Raw genomic sequence first — 15,568 nt, 5'->3', positions numbered from 1 at the left:
GGTAAAGAAATTTCTAATATAATATAACTAGGTAAATATCTAAGTTTTGGCAAGAGAGAAATATTTATTACACAACCTTACCTATCCTAAGTATACGAGAAGAAGATAAAAGAACTACCAATTGATATCACGCACTGTTGTCATAGTTGGAATTAAGGGTGGCAAGTGGGCCGGTTCGGGCCCGGGACCGTTGGCCAAATGGGTCAGGACCGATATTCGTGGGCCTGGTCCGGACTTTTGGGCCGATTCGAGATTTGGAAGGCCAAACGGTCCCAACGGCTATAATTTTAAAAAAAAATTGAAAAGTTTAAAAAACAGTCGTTGGGGGCTGTCAAAAATAGTCGTTGGCTATTTATAAAATAGCCTTTTAACTCCCCCAACTTTATTTTAACCCTAAATATTTTATAATTATACTTTTTCCCTATTTTCAACTATAATACCCCCTCATTCTTTCATTTTTCTTACAAAATCATCAATCTATCACAATCTCTCTCTAATTTTCTTCTATAATTGCTACTATTACTTACTTTATTGTTACAATTTGTGAAAAAATTGTGAAGTTGGTGAATTAAAGTCTTCAACGATAATCAATTTTCAACAAGTTGTTCGTCAAATTCGGTAAACTCGTTCCAACTCTTAAGTTTTAATATTATATTTTTGTTTGTTTTATTTATTTTCTATTACTTGATTAATTAAGATGGCTTCCTTAAAAAAACTTTTTAGTAAAAATAAGGGAAAATCAAAGAGTGGCGAATCTAGTACTCAATTTGTTCCTCCTCCACTGCCCCGGGCTCCCCGAACCAAACCTCATATCCATCATACACTTGTTATTCTTGATAGCGATAATAGTTTATTACAATTTATTGAGAGTCAATTTTGCCATAATATTAGAGATGATAAACAATTAGACCATGAATTAATGAATGCTCTTTATTCTAATCCAACTATTGATGAAAATGATGATGAGGAAATAGATTTTGATGAAACTAATCGGATGATGATACACTCACTAGTCCTGCTCTTGATGTTAACCCAACTAGTGATAACCCTGCTAATCCAAATGATGACATCTGATACTCCTGTTACTACCCCTACTTTTTCTGGACAACCTATCAAACGGAAGGAAACATCTCATGTTTGGCCATTTTTTACTCAACTAATTCCAGAAAATAAGGCTAAGTATAAAACTTGTGGCACAGAGTTAGCTTTTAAATATTTTGGATTGCGGGGAGGGGGAGACGAGAACTTTGGCTAGACACATATTGAAACACCCTCAAGATAGAGTGAGATATCTTCGTTTGAAAGCTTTGGCCGAGGGGAAAAGTATACCTACTCCTAGTCAGGCTGACCCTAGTACCGGTTCAAATCAATTTCAACCGGAAATTAACACTGTTGCTGGTGGTATTTTATATTATGATCCAAAGAAAGATCGGGAAGAATTGGCAAAAATGGTAACTGTTATGTGCTTACCCTATAGTTTTCCTTCTGACCCTAACTTTGTGCATTACATTAGAAATTGTTTTAATCCTACTTATAAAGGTTTTTCTCGCACAACCATAAAGAGCGATATTTGTAAATATAAACATGAATATGAACAATATTTGTGCTATTTATTTACTCATATAAATTGTCGTGTTGCTATTACAACTGATATTGGTAGAACTGGTAACGATTGTGATTACCTTAATGTTACCAGTCATTGGATTGATGAGGATTGGATAATGCAAAAGCGCATTATTGCTTATAGAATAATTAATTCACGTCACACATGGCAGTTTATTGCTAGCACAGTTACGAATATTTGTAGATATTTTTGCATTAGTGATAAAATAATATCAATTTCAGTGGATAATGCTACTAGTAACACAAATGCTATAGCCTTGCTTACCAATACGCTAAATCCTACATTTAGTGACATTTTTCATGTTAGATGTATTTGTCATATTTACCATTTAATTGTGGGTGATGGTATGAGAATTTTAAATATTGAAATTGAAAAGGTTAAAATGGCTCTTAACTAGCTTTTTTATTCAAACCGTAGAAGTAGATTTGGAGAATATTTTAAAAGATGCGATGAATTTGGCCTAAGAGAAAGAAAGGTTCCTAAACCTTGTCCAACTAGATGGAATTACATGTAAGTGATGATGATGAGCACCTTACGAATGGGGATTGGGCTAATATTAAAATGCTTGTAGATTTTTTAGAAAAATTTTATATTGCTACAAATAAATTTTCTGGGCAATATTATCTTACTATTTCTAACTGTTTAGTTTATATTGCAGAACTTGCAAATTTATTTGCTCATTTTTCAGAGGGTGGAAAAATTTATAAACTTGCTATTGATTCTATGAGAAAAAAGTTTAAAAAATATTTTTTCCCTATTCCCCCTATTTATGGTGTTGCTGTTTTGTTAAATCCTTGTATGAAATTAGGAGGTCCTCAATTTTGGTATGAAACTGTTTATAATGGTTTAGCACTTGAAGATGAGGAGTTGTCTCAACTTCCGGAAGCAATAGCCTCAATTAGAATAAATGCTCAAACTATTTTTAATATTTATCAAGTTGCATTAAATCATGCTAGACCAAATGTTCCAACTCCTTCTTCTTCTGATTTTCAATCATCTAAAAGAACTGCGGGAGTAAGAGCACTTAGTGCTTTGGCGGGATTTAATGGTTCTCAAGGTTCAAGTGGTAGTGATTTTTCACAACTAAATGAGCTTGATGTTTATTTGTCACAGAGAATTGAGGAAGTGAATCCCGACGGCTCCTTTAATCTTTTGGAATGGTGGAAGGATAAAGAAAAATACTTTTCGGTTCTTTCAAGGATGGCCCGAGACATTTTAGCTATTCAAGCTTCAACAGTAGCATTGGAGAGCGCTTTCAGTCAAGCAAGACTTCAACTCGGTGATTATAGAGCGTCTATAAGGGAGAGCTTGGAAAAATCAGTACTTTTCAGAGATTGGATCCGGTCATAAAGAAGAAATTTTGGACTTGCTGAATCACAACCAGAGGAAGACGAAACTTACAAAGAAATGCTAGCTGAACTTGCGGAGGATGCTGCTTCGCCGGAAGCGGCGATGACCAAGCTACTTTTCCGCCACCACCAACGGAAATTCCTCTGCACCTTGATGGATTTATGAAGTTTGTAAGAGATACCATGTAACTTGTATGAACAAAAATTAGTATGTATTATGTAACTTATATTTTCACACATCTTGATTAGTTTCTTTTTCTTCTCAATGGTGGTATTAGCACCTTGTTGTGCTCATTCCATAGGGGGAAGGAAGACTAAGAAAGATATTGCCATATTTTTTTAATGCTATAATAAAATTACAAGGCATTGCTTTAAATATCTCTTTATAATATTTTTGTCTTTAGACTTTAAATTTGAATTAAAAAATTTAGGTCACAATTCAATAATAAAATTTACAAGGCATTGCCTTAGATATTTTTTTTAACATCTTTTTGTCTCTAATTTCTATTTAATTTAAAAAAAAAACCATTGGGCCCACTTAGCCAGCGAACCGGGACCGTTTAGTCCGTTTAATTTAGGACCGGCCCGGGATCATTTGGACCGGCCCACTTGGCCCGGGACCGGTCATTTGCCGCCCTTAGTTGGAATCTATCGAGAGCTTTGAAAGATTGATGAACAGGTAATTAATTAAAAATGACCGATTATATTTTGTTAGGTTTAAAGTTATGCAAAAACAAAAGGCACAAAACCAACAATGTCATAAATATTTTTTAGAAAACTTTACAGTATCTTTTTCATCATTTTCTTGTTTTCGCCTCCAGATTTTGGATTTACCTTGCTGTATTTTGTAATTCACATCAGGAAATGGGACTAGGCAATTATTTTGGAGACTACTGCTAATACTGATAGCATATGTCTTTACCTTTACCATGTCATGTTCCACTTTATCGTTGGTTCATCTGAATTTTCATTGTGTACAAGAAAAATCGAAACTTTCCGTCTTTTCATTTTGTTAAACATCGGAATTTAAATAATGATTATGTCTCAATAAAATTTATCACGTAAAGACACTTTCTTTTGATCAGGCAATAGTAAAATTTCATTAATTGGCATCCAGAGGATGAAAATGCAATACGAAAAAACAGGGAGCTCCTGTACATCCTATTTCTCACGTAAAGACACTAAAATCGATCATATATTTGTTCAATTCTTGCAAACATATGTGAATATAAGAAATTTTAACTGCAGCACTAATAGATTGAATTCATATTACATGTGACTCATAATTAAACCCAAAATAACCAAACAAAACCGAGAATGAATAAGCTGGTTTTATGTTTGGTTGTGTCTATATCAGAACGATAGTAATTGGTTTGACCTTTTAGGTAAAACCAATTCAAATCAAAAGAGGAATAGTCCTAAGAATTTAAGGGGCAATTTCCACCTCAATGCAATATTTTTGTGGGAAGTAAGGAATCCAAGAATAAATTTACAATCAGCAAGACTAATATTTGGGTATACGACTCTCTAACTGTGACAATTTTAACTTCATCTCACTTGCTTGCTTTCATAATAAAAGGTGACAAATACACCAGCAAAAAGGTATTACCTTCCCCTTTGAATGGCTTCTGTTAGAATACCACTGTGAACCTGGCTGTAATATAAGGAAATCATTGTTTGATTTCTGAAGAAGGCTTAATGCAAGAATAGTAGTAACAGAAATGGTATCGACTCGGAGGACAAGCAGAGTTCCTGCAGCATACCTGGCAAATAATGATCTCTGTGTTTTTCAACTGCAAGAAACGATCTCTATGGCGAGCTATGTTGTAAGACCGCCATTTACGTGCACTAACTCAAGATTGAAGACCAACCAAGAGACCAGGCACCTAATCTCAGATGTTTTAGCAGTGGTGTATCCACACTCCAAAGTAGCTCCACTACAATGTCTGTAATTCAAGATACCACAGGTTATTGCGATTAATCACCACATCCTGCACCTAGCCAGATTAATCAACAAGAAATGATAAACAACAACAATTATACTTGTAAAAAAACAAAAAACTAAAACAAACAAAGACAACTACTAAGGGAAATGAGAGTTTTTGCATTAATTATATCACCAAGACAAGATGTTTCACTGCCTTAGAGCAAGGCATCCAACTACATCCATAAAGGAAAGAAGAAATATTCTATTCCAGATACAACTATTAAGAAAGAAAGTAGTTGAAAGTATTCGTCTTAAACTACGAATACTGAACTCACTGATTAATTGTGGTATGTTTTAAGTAACAAATTAGAGAAGAGAAGCAACTGGCCGGAGAGGTGTAAACGTGTGCGCCATGCTCACCTTTAGAGTTCTCTACTTTGATATAAAACTATGTTTTTTTTTACTAAAAATACAAAATTCTGTTAAAGGTGATAAGTATAGTGTCTTTGTTTGAGGGTATGAGCTTCCTCCTACATGACTAGAAAAGAGAGTACTAATTCTTGCTAGCTCTAGACACGAGTATGTCATGAAGATCCAATCCATGACCATTTGCCTATGACTTTTTTTCCAGATGTTGAAGGACAAGGATGAAAGGGATGTGATGTTATGCTAACAAACAATTTGAAGCTTGTAATACAATACAGGTAACTTGGATTAACCGCACATTGAAAAGAAGTATGCGAAAGTTAATAATCAACTGCATTAGAATAGGATTCTATGGGCAAATAAAAGCTCTCGATGTATTGGCATGACTCCATACATTCCGGCTTAACAACGCTCCAACTTCAAGGAATCTGAATACCAGAAAACAAAGAAATCCTTCTTTCAAGATCTATTCAAAGCAGCCCTTGATATAAATACATGGAATACATCAAAAGAAATTACCTACAAATGCTGCTTAAACTTCATGAACAACCTAATGTTTTGCACAAGTAGCTTAAACTGCATAAAATACCTTGAGGTTTTGCCTAAGTTCAACCTAATTAAGAGCTGTAAATATGATGACTAAACTCGGAAAAAATCAACAAAAGAAATGGATTTGCAGCAGAAGCCATGTACCATTTTCAGTTTGGTCTCAACTACAATAACACAAGCCATGTCTTGTTAATTCTCTATGATTTCTGAAATATTAACAGTTTCAGTCAAGCACATCATGTAGTAAGAGACAAATTAAACAAAGATGAAAACACCTTTAAGAAGTGCATCAGTAATAAAATGAACGGTACTAGTATTTGGAATAGAATGAGTCTGCACCGAGGGATTTATCTTGCGAGAAATGAAACATATGCTGTAGAGAAAGCAACCTGGGCATCCTAACTGATTTCTGATCATAAACCTGCAAATGAATGAGAAAATAACCAAAGACTTGCACAACTAATATCATCAGTATTTTGATTAATTAGTCTATGTTCTCTACCTTGAAGACTGATATAGATTCTCTTAAGTGTTCCCCTACTCTTCAAAACCTGCAACCTATAAAGAGAAAAAATCATCAGCGGTCGAAAAGATCAAGAAAATCGTACGAGCTTCAGACAGGGAAGTGTAGTAGTGGACAACTATGGCATGCAAGAAACACAAGCCAAAGTAATTGCTAACTTTATCTCTATACATGGTTAAAAGAAAGTGTTGATATGCATAAGACCGGGCATATAATGCAAGAGTCATCTACCTCAGCTGTGGCGAAAAAAGCAGAACGCTTGATCAAGCTGGCACATATTCTGCTTGAGTGATGAGAAATACCTTGCAACAGGAAAGATGAGCAAAGTTCTTATGGAAATAGTCAAAGGTCTGGATCTGAGTCCTGCTTCCTTTTCACAAAAGGAGTCCTTCACAAAGTTCTTCTTCGGAAGAAGAATCCTCTGTAGTCACATAATCGGTGTCTTTCATTTGCCTATTCAGTCCTCCCAAAAGACAGTAAATTTCATTTGTTTGGCCACTGGAGGTATCTGAAACCAAAAAGGGAGAAAAGCCAGAACCCGTATCAACCCAAGCACATCCTGGAGCCTTTCTTACACCAAAATCCCGCATAACGGTTCTCACTTTTGCCAGTTTATTCCAACGTCCAGCATCCGCATACATATTAGCAATCAACACATAATATCCAGGATTATCGGGCCTCAGCTCCAGCAGTTTCTCAGCTGCCCATTCTCCTATCTCAGTATTCCTATGAATCTTACATGCTCCAAGGAGAGTTGCCCACATTTCAGGTGTTGGTTCATAAGGCATCTTTATAATGATTTCCTCTGCTTTTTTAAGTAGACCAGCCCTACCAAAGAGGTCAATCAAGCAAGAAAAGTGCTCCAAACGAGGACTTATATCATAAGTACTTTGCATCTGTTCGAATAGCTTCTGACCCTGCGTCACATGGCCTGAATGACTACATGCTGACAAAGCAGCAACCATAGTCACATGGTCTGGTTTTATATGGTGCCTTATCATCTCATTAAAAAGTTCAATTGCTTCTCTTCCTTCACCTTGAATACCATATCCTGCTATCAGCGAAGTGTAGGTAACTGCATCTTTCTTGCTCATCAAATTAAATAGTTTTCTGGCTACTACTACCTTTCCGGATCTCGCATACATATCCACAAGGGAATTCCACAATAGCAAATGTTCCTCAAACCCGTCCCGCCTTGTAAGATAGCAGTGAAATTCTTTACCATGTTGTAAATTTGCCACCCTAGCACAAAGGGGGAGAATGCTTGCTATAGTTATATAATTTGGCTCAACACCAGAAAACAGCATTTCTCGGAAAAGAAAGGAGGTTTCCTCAAACCTGTCCCAATGTGCAAAGCCAGATATGATCGTATTCCAGGTAATTACAGTTTTAGAGTCAACCAACTGAAATAAAATATGTGCCTGCTTAAGCGCCTTGCATCTGGCATACATATTGATTAAAGCATTTCTTACATTATCGAAATCGTCAAGGTGACTTCGAATCACTAAACCATGAATTTCTTTTCCATTTTTTAACAAACCAGTATGAGAACATGCACCCAAACCAATCAGTGTTGCCACAGGTTCTAGCTGAATTCCACAAGTTCTCATTTGAGAGAACAATTTAAGAGCCCCAATAAAGTTACCTGTCTTCAAGCAACCTCCAGCTATGGTGTTCCAAGTAATAATATCCATTTCAGCACCAGTAGCCCTCATTCTATCAAAAAGCTCAAAAGCTTTACTCCACATACCTTTGGAAGCATAACCAGAGATCATTGAATTCCATGAAACTGCATCCTTAACTGGCATCCTTTCAAATATGTCATGTGCAACATCCACTTCCCCACATTTCGCGTACATGGAAACTAAAGCATTCTGGACAAACAAGCTACCCTCTAGGAAACTAGCATCTATAGATTTGTGAATATCCCGGCCAAAAGCAAGATTTAATTGTTCACCGCAGGCCTTCAGAACAGATGGATAAGTGAACTCATCGGGTCTTATACCTCTATTCACCATCTGTCTATAGGCAGAGAACGCCTTTTCATTTTGCCCCCTTCTGACATAGGAAGAAATAAGGAGATTCCAAGGGAGAGGGTGCAAAATATTTGAAGTTTCAGCAATTGCATGAGCATTATCAAGTAAACTGAAGGTCGTATAGAAGGTGATTATCCTTGGCACCAAATTCCAACTATGCGCAATGCCTGAGTTAATAATGCAGGCATGAATTTGTTTCCCTTCGGGAAGTGACTTACTGTTAGTACAACATAACAAAAGAGACGATAAGGACTGTATAACAAGATCACAAGGGGTTTGAGAGGAGACATGGGTCCGAATAAGTGAAAAAGTTCTAAAGGCTTTGCATATGTGGCCTTGGCTTGCAAAGTCCTTCAAGGTTGTCAATAGGCAATCCACCATAGACTCACTAGTTGCTTCACAAGACCCTGAAACAGATTCACGAGAACTACACGGCAAGGGCTGGACACTGTTTCGGGGGTCTGATTCTGTAACGCTCCTCCACTTTTTAGGTATGAACTTCTGAATTTGGGACAAAGGAAGGTTTCTTGGAAGCACACTGAATCGGGAGGGCATAAACTACAAATGCTGAAACTACAATGAATAATAAGAAGATAGCAGATGGGTATCGTATGCATGACTGCCTCCGCATTTGCAACACTAGCAACAGTCCGTAACGGCTTAAAAAGATTGATTTTTTACCGAATCTATCCCTGCAAAAAGAATCACATTGTGTAAGACATACAACAATAGCAAATAATCTATAAAATCCAGTGCGGTCATGATGCAACCAAAAAGGAAAATAATTATTCAGCTTTCTGACACATTAATATGAACCTGAAAATCATACACAGAAACATATAAAAATGAATTTCTAAGGACAAACAAGAAATATACTCCTTCAGTCCCAACTTATATGACACTCTTCTATTTTGGAACATCCAAAAACATTTAACACCATTATATTTCTATACAACCTTCAAGACTTTCAAGAATTCGATTTAATTAAAATATTCAAATTTTAAACTTTCATGTGATGTTTTTACTATCAAACTAGCTTTTCAACAATCCCTTTTGATATTTTCTTCCAATATATGACTAAAATTAATAACTTAAACTTCATGTCCAGTCAAATATGATCATATAAATTGAGACAGAGGCAGTAATATCAAATAAGCAAAAACAGGAGCTAAGTAGGATTGGTAGTCCTCTTGCATTTAAGTACCTAGTTAATTACAGCATTTTGGTGTGTTTCTAAAAACAAATAAGAAAGGAAAACCCAAAAGAAATTGTCATAATTTCAATTAAATCACTCAAAATTGTTCACTTTATCAGCAATTGACCAACAAACCACAAAATAAACAGAGACAGAAGAAGACTCAATTAAAAATTTCACTTTTTAGTATTTCTATAATCATTCAGAGTGCACTCTGAAGTTTCTGGAGAAGTTAATCCAATATTCAAAAACAGGTTAACAATACACAAATTGACCCAAGAATTGGTCCTAAATAACCTCAAGTAGCTAAATGGGAAGATTAACAAAGATAGTGAGAGAATATATGTACCAAGTCTGGAGGCCAACGGCCACAGGGGTCGCCGGTAAGGAGAAAGGGAAAATGGTAGCTGTAGAGATTGGAGGAGGAGACGAACTGAGAAAAAAAAAAACCTTCTCTGGGGGTTTAGAGAATGGGGTTTTGACTTTTGACAGCTTTTGTCCTTTGAACCTAGGAATATCTTTTATTGCAAGTCTGAGTTTCTCCTTTTCTTTTTGAAAAAAGATACTTAATATATATATATATATATATATATATATATATATATAGATATGCTCACGAAGAGAAAAATATAAACATATTAATAATATATAATAATACACTTAAATTTTGTGGGAGTTCTATTACCCTTTGTGTCGTTCAAAATGTACTTGAATAGCTTATATGACAAACATATTTATCGCTCTCAGTATTACACGCTACCACGTATCGGAAAATAATAAGACAAAAAAAATCAATATCGCTCTCCCACTCCTCTCCTTAATTTTTAGGATAATAAAAAGTTTTTGGGAAGAAATTATTGTGTTTGTTGAGAGGTGGATCGATTTTGATAAAAAGAGAAGGGTATAGAGTGAGGAAAAAATGGTTCGATCGGAAGAGAATGCATGATAATGGTTTTTTCATTGCCATAATCTGCATACTTGTTCGTCGGAGAAAAATAACAGGAAAGGAAGAAGAAAAGGAATGAAGAGAAATAAATAGAAAGGAAAAAAGAAAAGTACATTTTCTTTTAGCTTTTTCAATTGTGAAATATAATTTTTGGTCTTCATACTTTTTTTTTTGTAAAATATATGTCCACGTGTGATATCACTTAGTCTTAGTTACCAGCTATTAAGTTAACTATAATTAGTGAACCAATCAGTTGTAACTATAGTTAGCTATTGGTTAATAACTTGTATAGATATCCATTAGGCGGTTAGTGATGTTGGTCAAACTAGATATATATTATTGTATTAGCTTAGCTTGTTCATTAAGCTAAATGAGAATCTCTCTTCAGCTTCTCTGTTCCATTTCATCTTTACTCACAATTGCAATACTTTAATATACAATTCAATTCAGAAATTTAACAAGGTATCAGAGCCTATTATCGAGTAATTCTAAAGGATTTCTTCGTGCAATTGAAGAGTAAATAGAGAGAATTTACTTTGTTTTTGCTTTGTAACTCTAATTTTGTGTTTTATTTGCATAATTCATAGATATTAGTGACGAATCGAGTGGCACGACTATCGGAACAACTGTAACCGACGACGAGGCAATTGTTCTAGAATATAACAATAAGTTTTATCTTCATCCATCAGATAGACCAGAATCAATGTTGGTGGATTTGTTGTTGACTGGCATAAAAACCTATACTCTTTGGAATCAGGTAATTAAAGTAGCTTTGTTGGGAAAGAACAAGCTCTATTTAGTTGATGGATCCACGACTAATGCAGATTTTGGGTCAACATTAGCACATCAATGGGACCACTACAATGCAATTATAACTTCATGGTTAATAAGGATGTGAGTCAACATCTTTTGACTAAAGTTCTTTTCTATAAGATGCCCAGACTGTTTGGGTGCAACTTAAGGAGCGGTAAATACGTCTAGCCTTTACTATTTGCAGAAGAAAATTTTCACATCTATTCAAAGTGTATCAATTGTATCTGTTTATTTTACTAAATTGACAAATTTATGGACTGAGTATAATCAGGGACGGCTCAATAAATATGGATTCCTAAAGCAAAATTTTTAATGAGGGGCCTTTTTTATATAAAAGGAAAAATTCATATATAATTTTATTTAAATTCTGTATTTCTAGTTTTCAAAGTTATTAACAATTTTATCTAATCCATTTAATTTCTCTTGAGATATACACGTTGTGAGACTGTATTAAGGTTTTAACCTTTATTGAGTTATGAATTAATAATCGAATCCTTTCTCAATTTATGGTCTAGAGAGTGATTTCTAAAAAGATATTTTTCTCAATTTATGATCAACAATTTAATCCTACTTCTTTACTATGAAAATTTATACTTTCTCATTTAAAACACTAAATATTCTTCTAAAGATAAATTAATATATAACCTATTAAAAAAATTGGGGGCCCAAAAAATTATGAGGCCCAAAGCAGTTGCTTTAGTAGCCTTACCCTTGGGCCGGCATTGAGTATAATTCAATATTACCATCTCTACCTGCTAAGGATTACGTTGAGCAGTTAAAACTTCAACGTTTTCTGTAATTGTAATGGGATTGAATGATAACTTTGAACAAGCTAAAAGCAGATACTTATGATGCCTAATGTACCAACTATTAATCAAGCATATGCGGTGATTCAATATGAGAGTAGACAACTAATCACATAAAATAACTTTAGAGCGGGCGCACTGAACATACTGTAATGTTACTTAGTCACGAAACAAGCAAAGAAGGAATTATAATTTGGAGTGTGATTTTTTTTATTTGAAGGTGTTTATCGGAAAAATCGGATAACGTTAGATTTTGTATATGGTTCTAAGGATATGCAATACAATTCGATATAAATCGTGTAGAGAAATAGAGATACGTATATTCTTGACTATGAGAATGCAAATAATAGGCAATAAGAATGAATGAGATAAAGTAAAACAAATACAAAGGGATATCTTTCAATCTAAGAAGTGATTTTTTTTTGTCCCCCCTCCTTTAGCTTACAAGGATTTCTCCTTTTATAGAAGAGGGTCATTACAAAAAATAATAAAATAAAACATATAGTGGAAGGCACATGATGACTAGTCTCTTCCTTGATTCCCGCCAAGATTCTCTCTCTTGGTGCTGTCGCAACGACTCTTGTCTGTGAGCTCGATACTGGCTCGAACTCATTACTGGGTCGGGCTCTTCGGTCTTGGCTCGAGTTTGACATTCGAGATGGCCGTCGCACATTTTTGACCTCGAAGCAGTGCCTTGCGGATCGATTCGGTCACGAGCTCGATAGGGTTATCGAGCCGACTCCTCGAGCGACCTTCGGGCTCGAGGCTCGTTAGTACCGACTTCGGAGCTCACTCCCAAAATCTCATTCCGACTTTTTAACACTTGAACTCGATCGAATGTAGAAAGGCCGAAATCTATTTCGACCGTATATAGATAGTCCCCTCGTTTCTCATGAAGGATGCAGTGAGAATCGATGTGATTTTTGGTGGTTCGATCGGGTCATAAGCCGACGTTTTCACAAGGATCGATTATGACGTATGTGATAGTTGTCCTATCGATTTAGCCTTTTAAGGTATTTAATGCTTGTCAGATGGCGGTCGACCACCTGTGATATTGATCCGTCACGATACGAGCCTATAAATAGCTCTTCCATCTATCATTTACTTCTTTCACGCGTTCACTGCCCCAAATTTTCTCATCTTTTCTTCCTTTCTTGTTGCTACCAGAGTTTTGGTGTCGTCAATTCTTTACTTTCCTTTGTCCTTCTTCCTCCCACATCAATGTCTATGACTTCGAAAATTGTGCCTTAGAAGGAGAAAGCTTATTTTTCACGGCCGTCCGGCGACAAGGCGTCGGTGGAGCCGTCCACCTATGACTACATTCCCGGCACGTGTGCTCTAAAGATCGATTTTAAGGTTGAGAATATTTCATCCGTCCCGGGTCGATGCGAGCACGTGTCGATGTATATGTGCTCTATAACGGAGGGTCATCTCGAGACAATTAGAAAAGACTGCAACTGGGGTTCCGAGGTTGTGTTGCAAATTTCGTCCCCCGAAGAGAGTGTCATCACCCATGTGGAAGGGTTTTTAAGTGTTTACACTTATCCCTTCACATTGCGTCCGGTCGACCCGATGATCATCGATTTTTGCAAGAAATATCAGGTCACCCTTGGTCAGATTCATCCCTCTCTGTGGCGTATAGTAATCCTACTTCGCTTCTTCTCCACCAAAGTCGGGGGGCTGGATTTTTCCCTGAATTACCTCATACGGTTGTATCGGCCTCAAATCTTTCGAGGATTAATCAGACTTCATCGTCGGGCATCAAAGGCTTTGATGTCGAGCATAGACAAAGACAAGGATCGGGTTTAGATGGGGCGTTACATTCGGGTAAGGACCCATGACCTTATTCCGAAAGAGAAGATGCCGTTCCCCGAGGAATGGAATTTCGACCGTAAGTTGTTCTCATAAGACGTTGCCTTTTGTATCCTTTCCTGAAAAAAATTAAATTTTTTTTTGATGTTTCTTCCCGATATACAGCTGCCCCTTGGATGCCACAAGCGGTGCCCGACCTCGAGGATTGGGTTCGGAAGTTAGCCTCGAATTCCTCTTATGCCGAACGCGCTTGGCGTGATTTGGCTAAAGGCAGATGGGAAGTCAAGAATCATGGTAAGGTTTTACTTCTCGTTTCCTTTGAAGCGCTCTTTGTGCTCCATTCGTTACCGATTTCCTTTCATGCAAGTGTAACCAAGGATGCCGTTTTGAGGCCTTCGAGCGGTGAAGAAGGAACCAAGTCCCCGGTCCCAAAATCGGGGAAAGATAAGAAGCGCAAAGCTGCCTCTCGATCAGAGGGCCCCAAGCCCGAAACTCGAAGGGTGAGGAGGAAGGCGATTGCCCTTTCGATTGACTTGGTCCAACGACTGAGAGAAGAAGAAGAAGAAGACGAAGAAGAAGAAGAGGAAGAAGGAGGTGCCTCAGCCTTGGTGTCCCGATTTGCAAGAGCTATCGAGGTCACCAAAGTTCCTGAACCGATGGCAGCTGTACCAGTCGGGGTTGACTCCGGGATCACGAGTCTTGATCGGAACGCCCCGAGTGATTCACTTGGGACTATGACAGTGGGTTATTCGCCTTCTCTTCCCACCTTTTCTGAGGAGGCGTTAAAGGAAGCTCGAGAATTGAAGACCTCCGATATGGGCGGAGGCTCTAGTGCAGGGGATCCCTTTCGGGATTTCTTTACCGGAGTTGGTGATGCTTCCGATATCGGGGACACTTCTCTTCTACTGGAAGAGGCCTAACGTTTCATTACTCGGGTAATGATTTTACTATACTTGGTTTCTTTGTTCTTTTCCGAATTTGACTCGTGTTCTTTCCCTACTGTGCAGGCCATTAGTAGATTTCGGGTCAACCTTAGCCAGTGTGAGGTCGAGCTTCAGAAGGTCTCGGGGGAGAGAGACGCCTTGCGACTTCTTTGCAGCCAAAAGGACGAGGCTATAAAGGACCTCCAAGCGGATTTGGCTAAGGCTCATGAAGAAGAGGCCAAACTTGACAAGCAGGTGAGCCTCGTTCTGTTAAAGGATGGGTTTGACTCGACTGTGGAAGTTAACCCTTCGTTGTCTCAGCTGCAGCAAAAGGTTGAAATGATCGGGTCACTTCGGGAAGAAGTCGATCAAATCAAAGCCGAATGTAATCGGTGGAAGGAGACTATCGATCGCCTGGCTACAGAAAAAGAGACCATTTGACCAACTTATTATCGGCTGATGTCCAGCTTCGAAACGTTAAGCAAAAGAGTTCGGCTCAAGCTAAGAGAATAAGGAGCTTGAAGCCCAGCTTGCTAAGGCCAAGGCCGAGGTTGAGTCGTCAAGAATCTTGGCGGATAAGTCCATTGCCGTGTATCGGGCTGATGCCGAGGCCGCTCAGATGGAGGCATGAGAGGTGGC

At 37.3% G+C, this 15,568-nt stretch overlaps 1 protein-coding gene across 14 annotated transcripts; it reads right to left on the bottom strand.

Annotated features, from left to right (window-relative positions):
• Window positions 1-4,195: 4,195 nt before the first annotated feature.
• On the bottom strand, window positions 4,196-10,176 carry LOC107790853 (pentatricopeptide repeat-containing protein At1g71490). 14 transcript variants are annotated; one of them, XM_016612857.2, is made up of 7 exons: window positions 9,979-10,176; window positions 6,630-9,126; window positions 6,378-6,433; window positions 6,215-6,296; window positions 6,020-6,081; window positions 4,737-4,919; window positions 4,196-4,627 (listed from the first exon to the last, which is right to left on the bottom strand). In XM_016612857.2, exon 2 carries the CDS (start codon window positions 8,987-8,989, stop codon window positions 6,773-6,775), a length of 2,217 nt encoding a protein of 738 aa, XP_016468343.2. In that variant the 5' UTR covers window positions 8,990-9,126; window positions 9,979-10,176; the 3' UTR covers window positions 4,196-4,627; window positions 4,737-4,919; window positions 6,020-6,081; window positions 6,215-6,296; window positions 6,378-6,433; window positions 6,630-6,772. The 14 variants fall into 14 exon arrangements, with proteins under 14 accessions (XP_016468343.2, XP_016468306.2, XP_075108338.1 ...); XM_016612820.2 differs by having other exon boundaries at window positions 6,020-6,296; XM_075252237.1 differs by lacking the exon at window positions 6,020-6,081 and having other exon boundaries at window positions 4,737-4,970; window positions 6,151-6,296.
• Window positions 10,177-15,568: the final 5,392 nt, after the last annotated feature.

This window comes from Nicotiana tabacum, chromosome 4 (assembly GCF_000715075.1).
Source record: "Nicotiana tabacum cultivar K326 chromosome 4, ASM71507v2, whole genome shotgun sequence".
Lineage (NCBI taxonomy): Eukaryota > Viridiplantae > Streptophyta > Magnoliopsida > Solanales > Solanaceae > Nicotiana > Nicotiana tabacum.
This window is presented reverse-complemented; position numbering and strand designations above follow the sequence as displayed.

Coding starts and splice junctions, on each gene's coding strand:
- LOC107790853 (XM_075252236.1), bottom strand. CDS start 8,989: ATGCCCTCCCGATTCAGTGTGCTTCCAAGAAACCTTCCTTTGTCCCAA.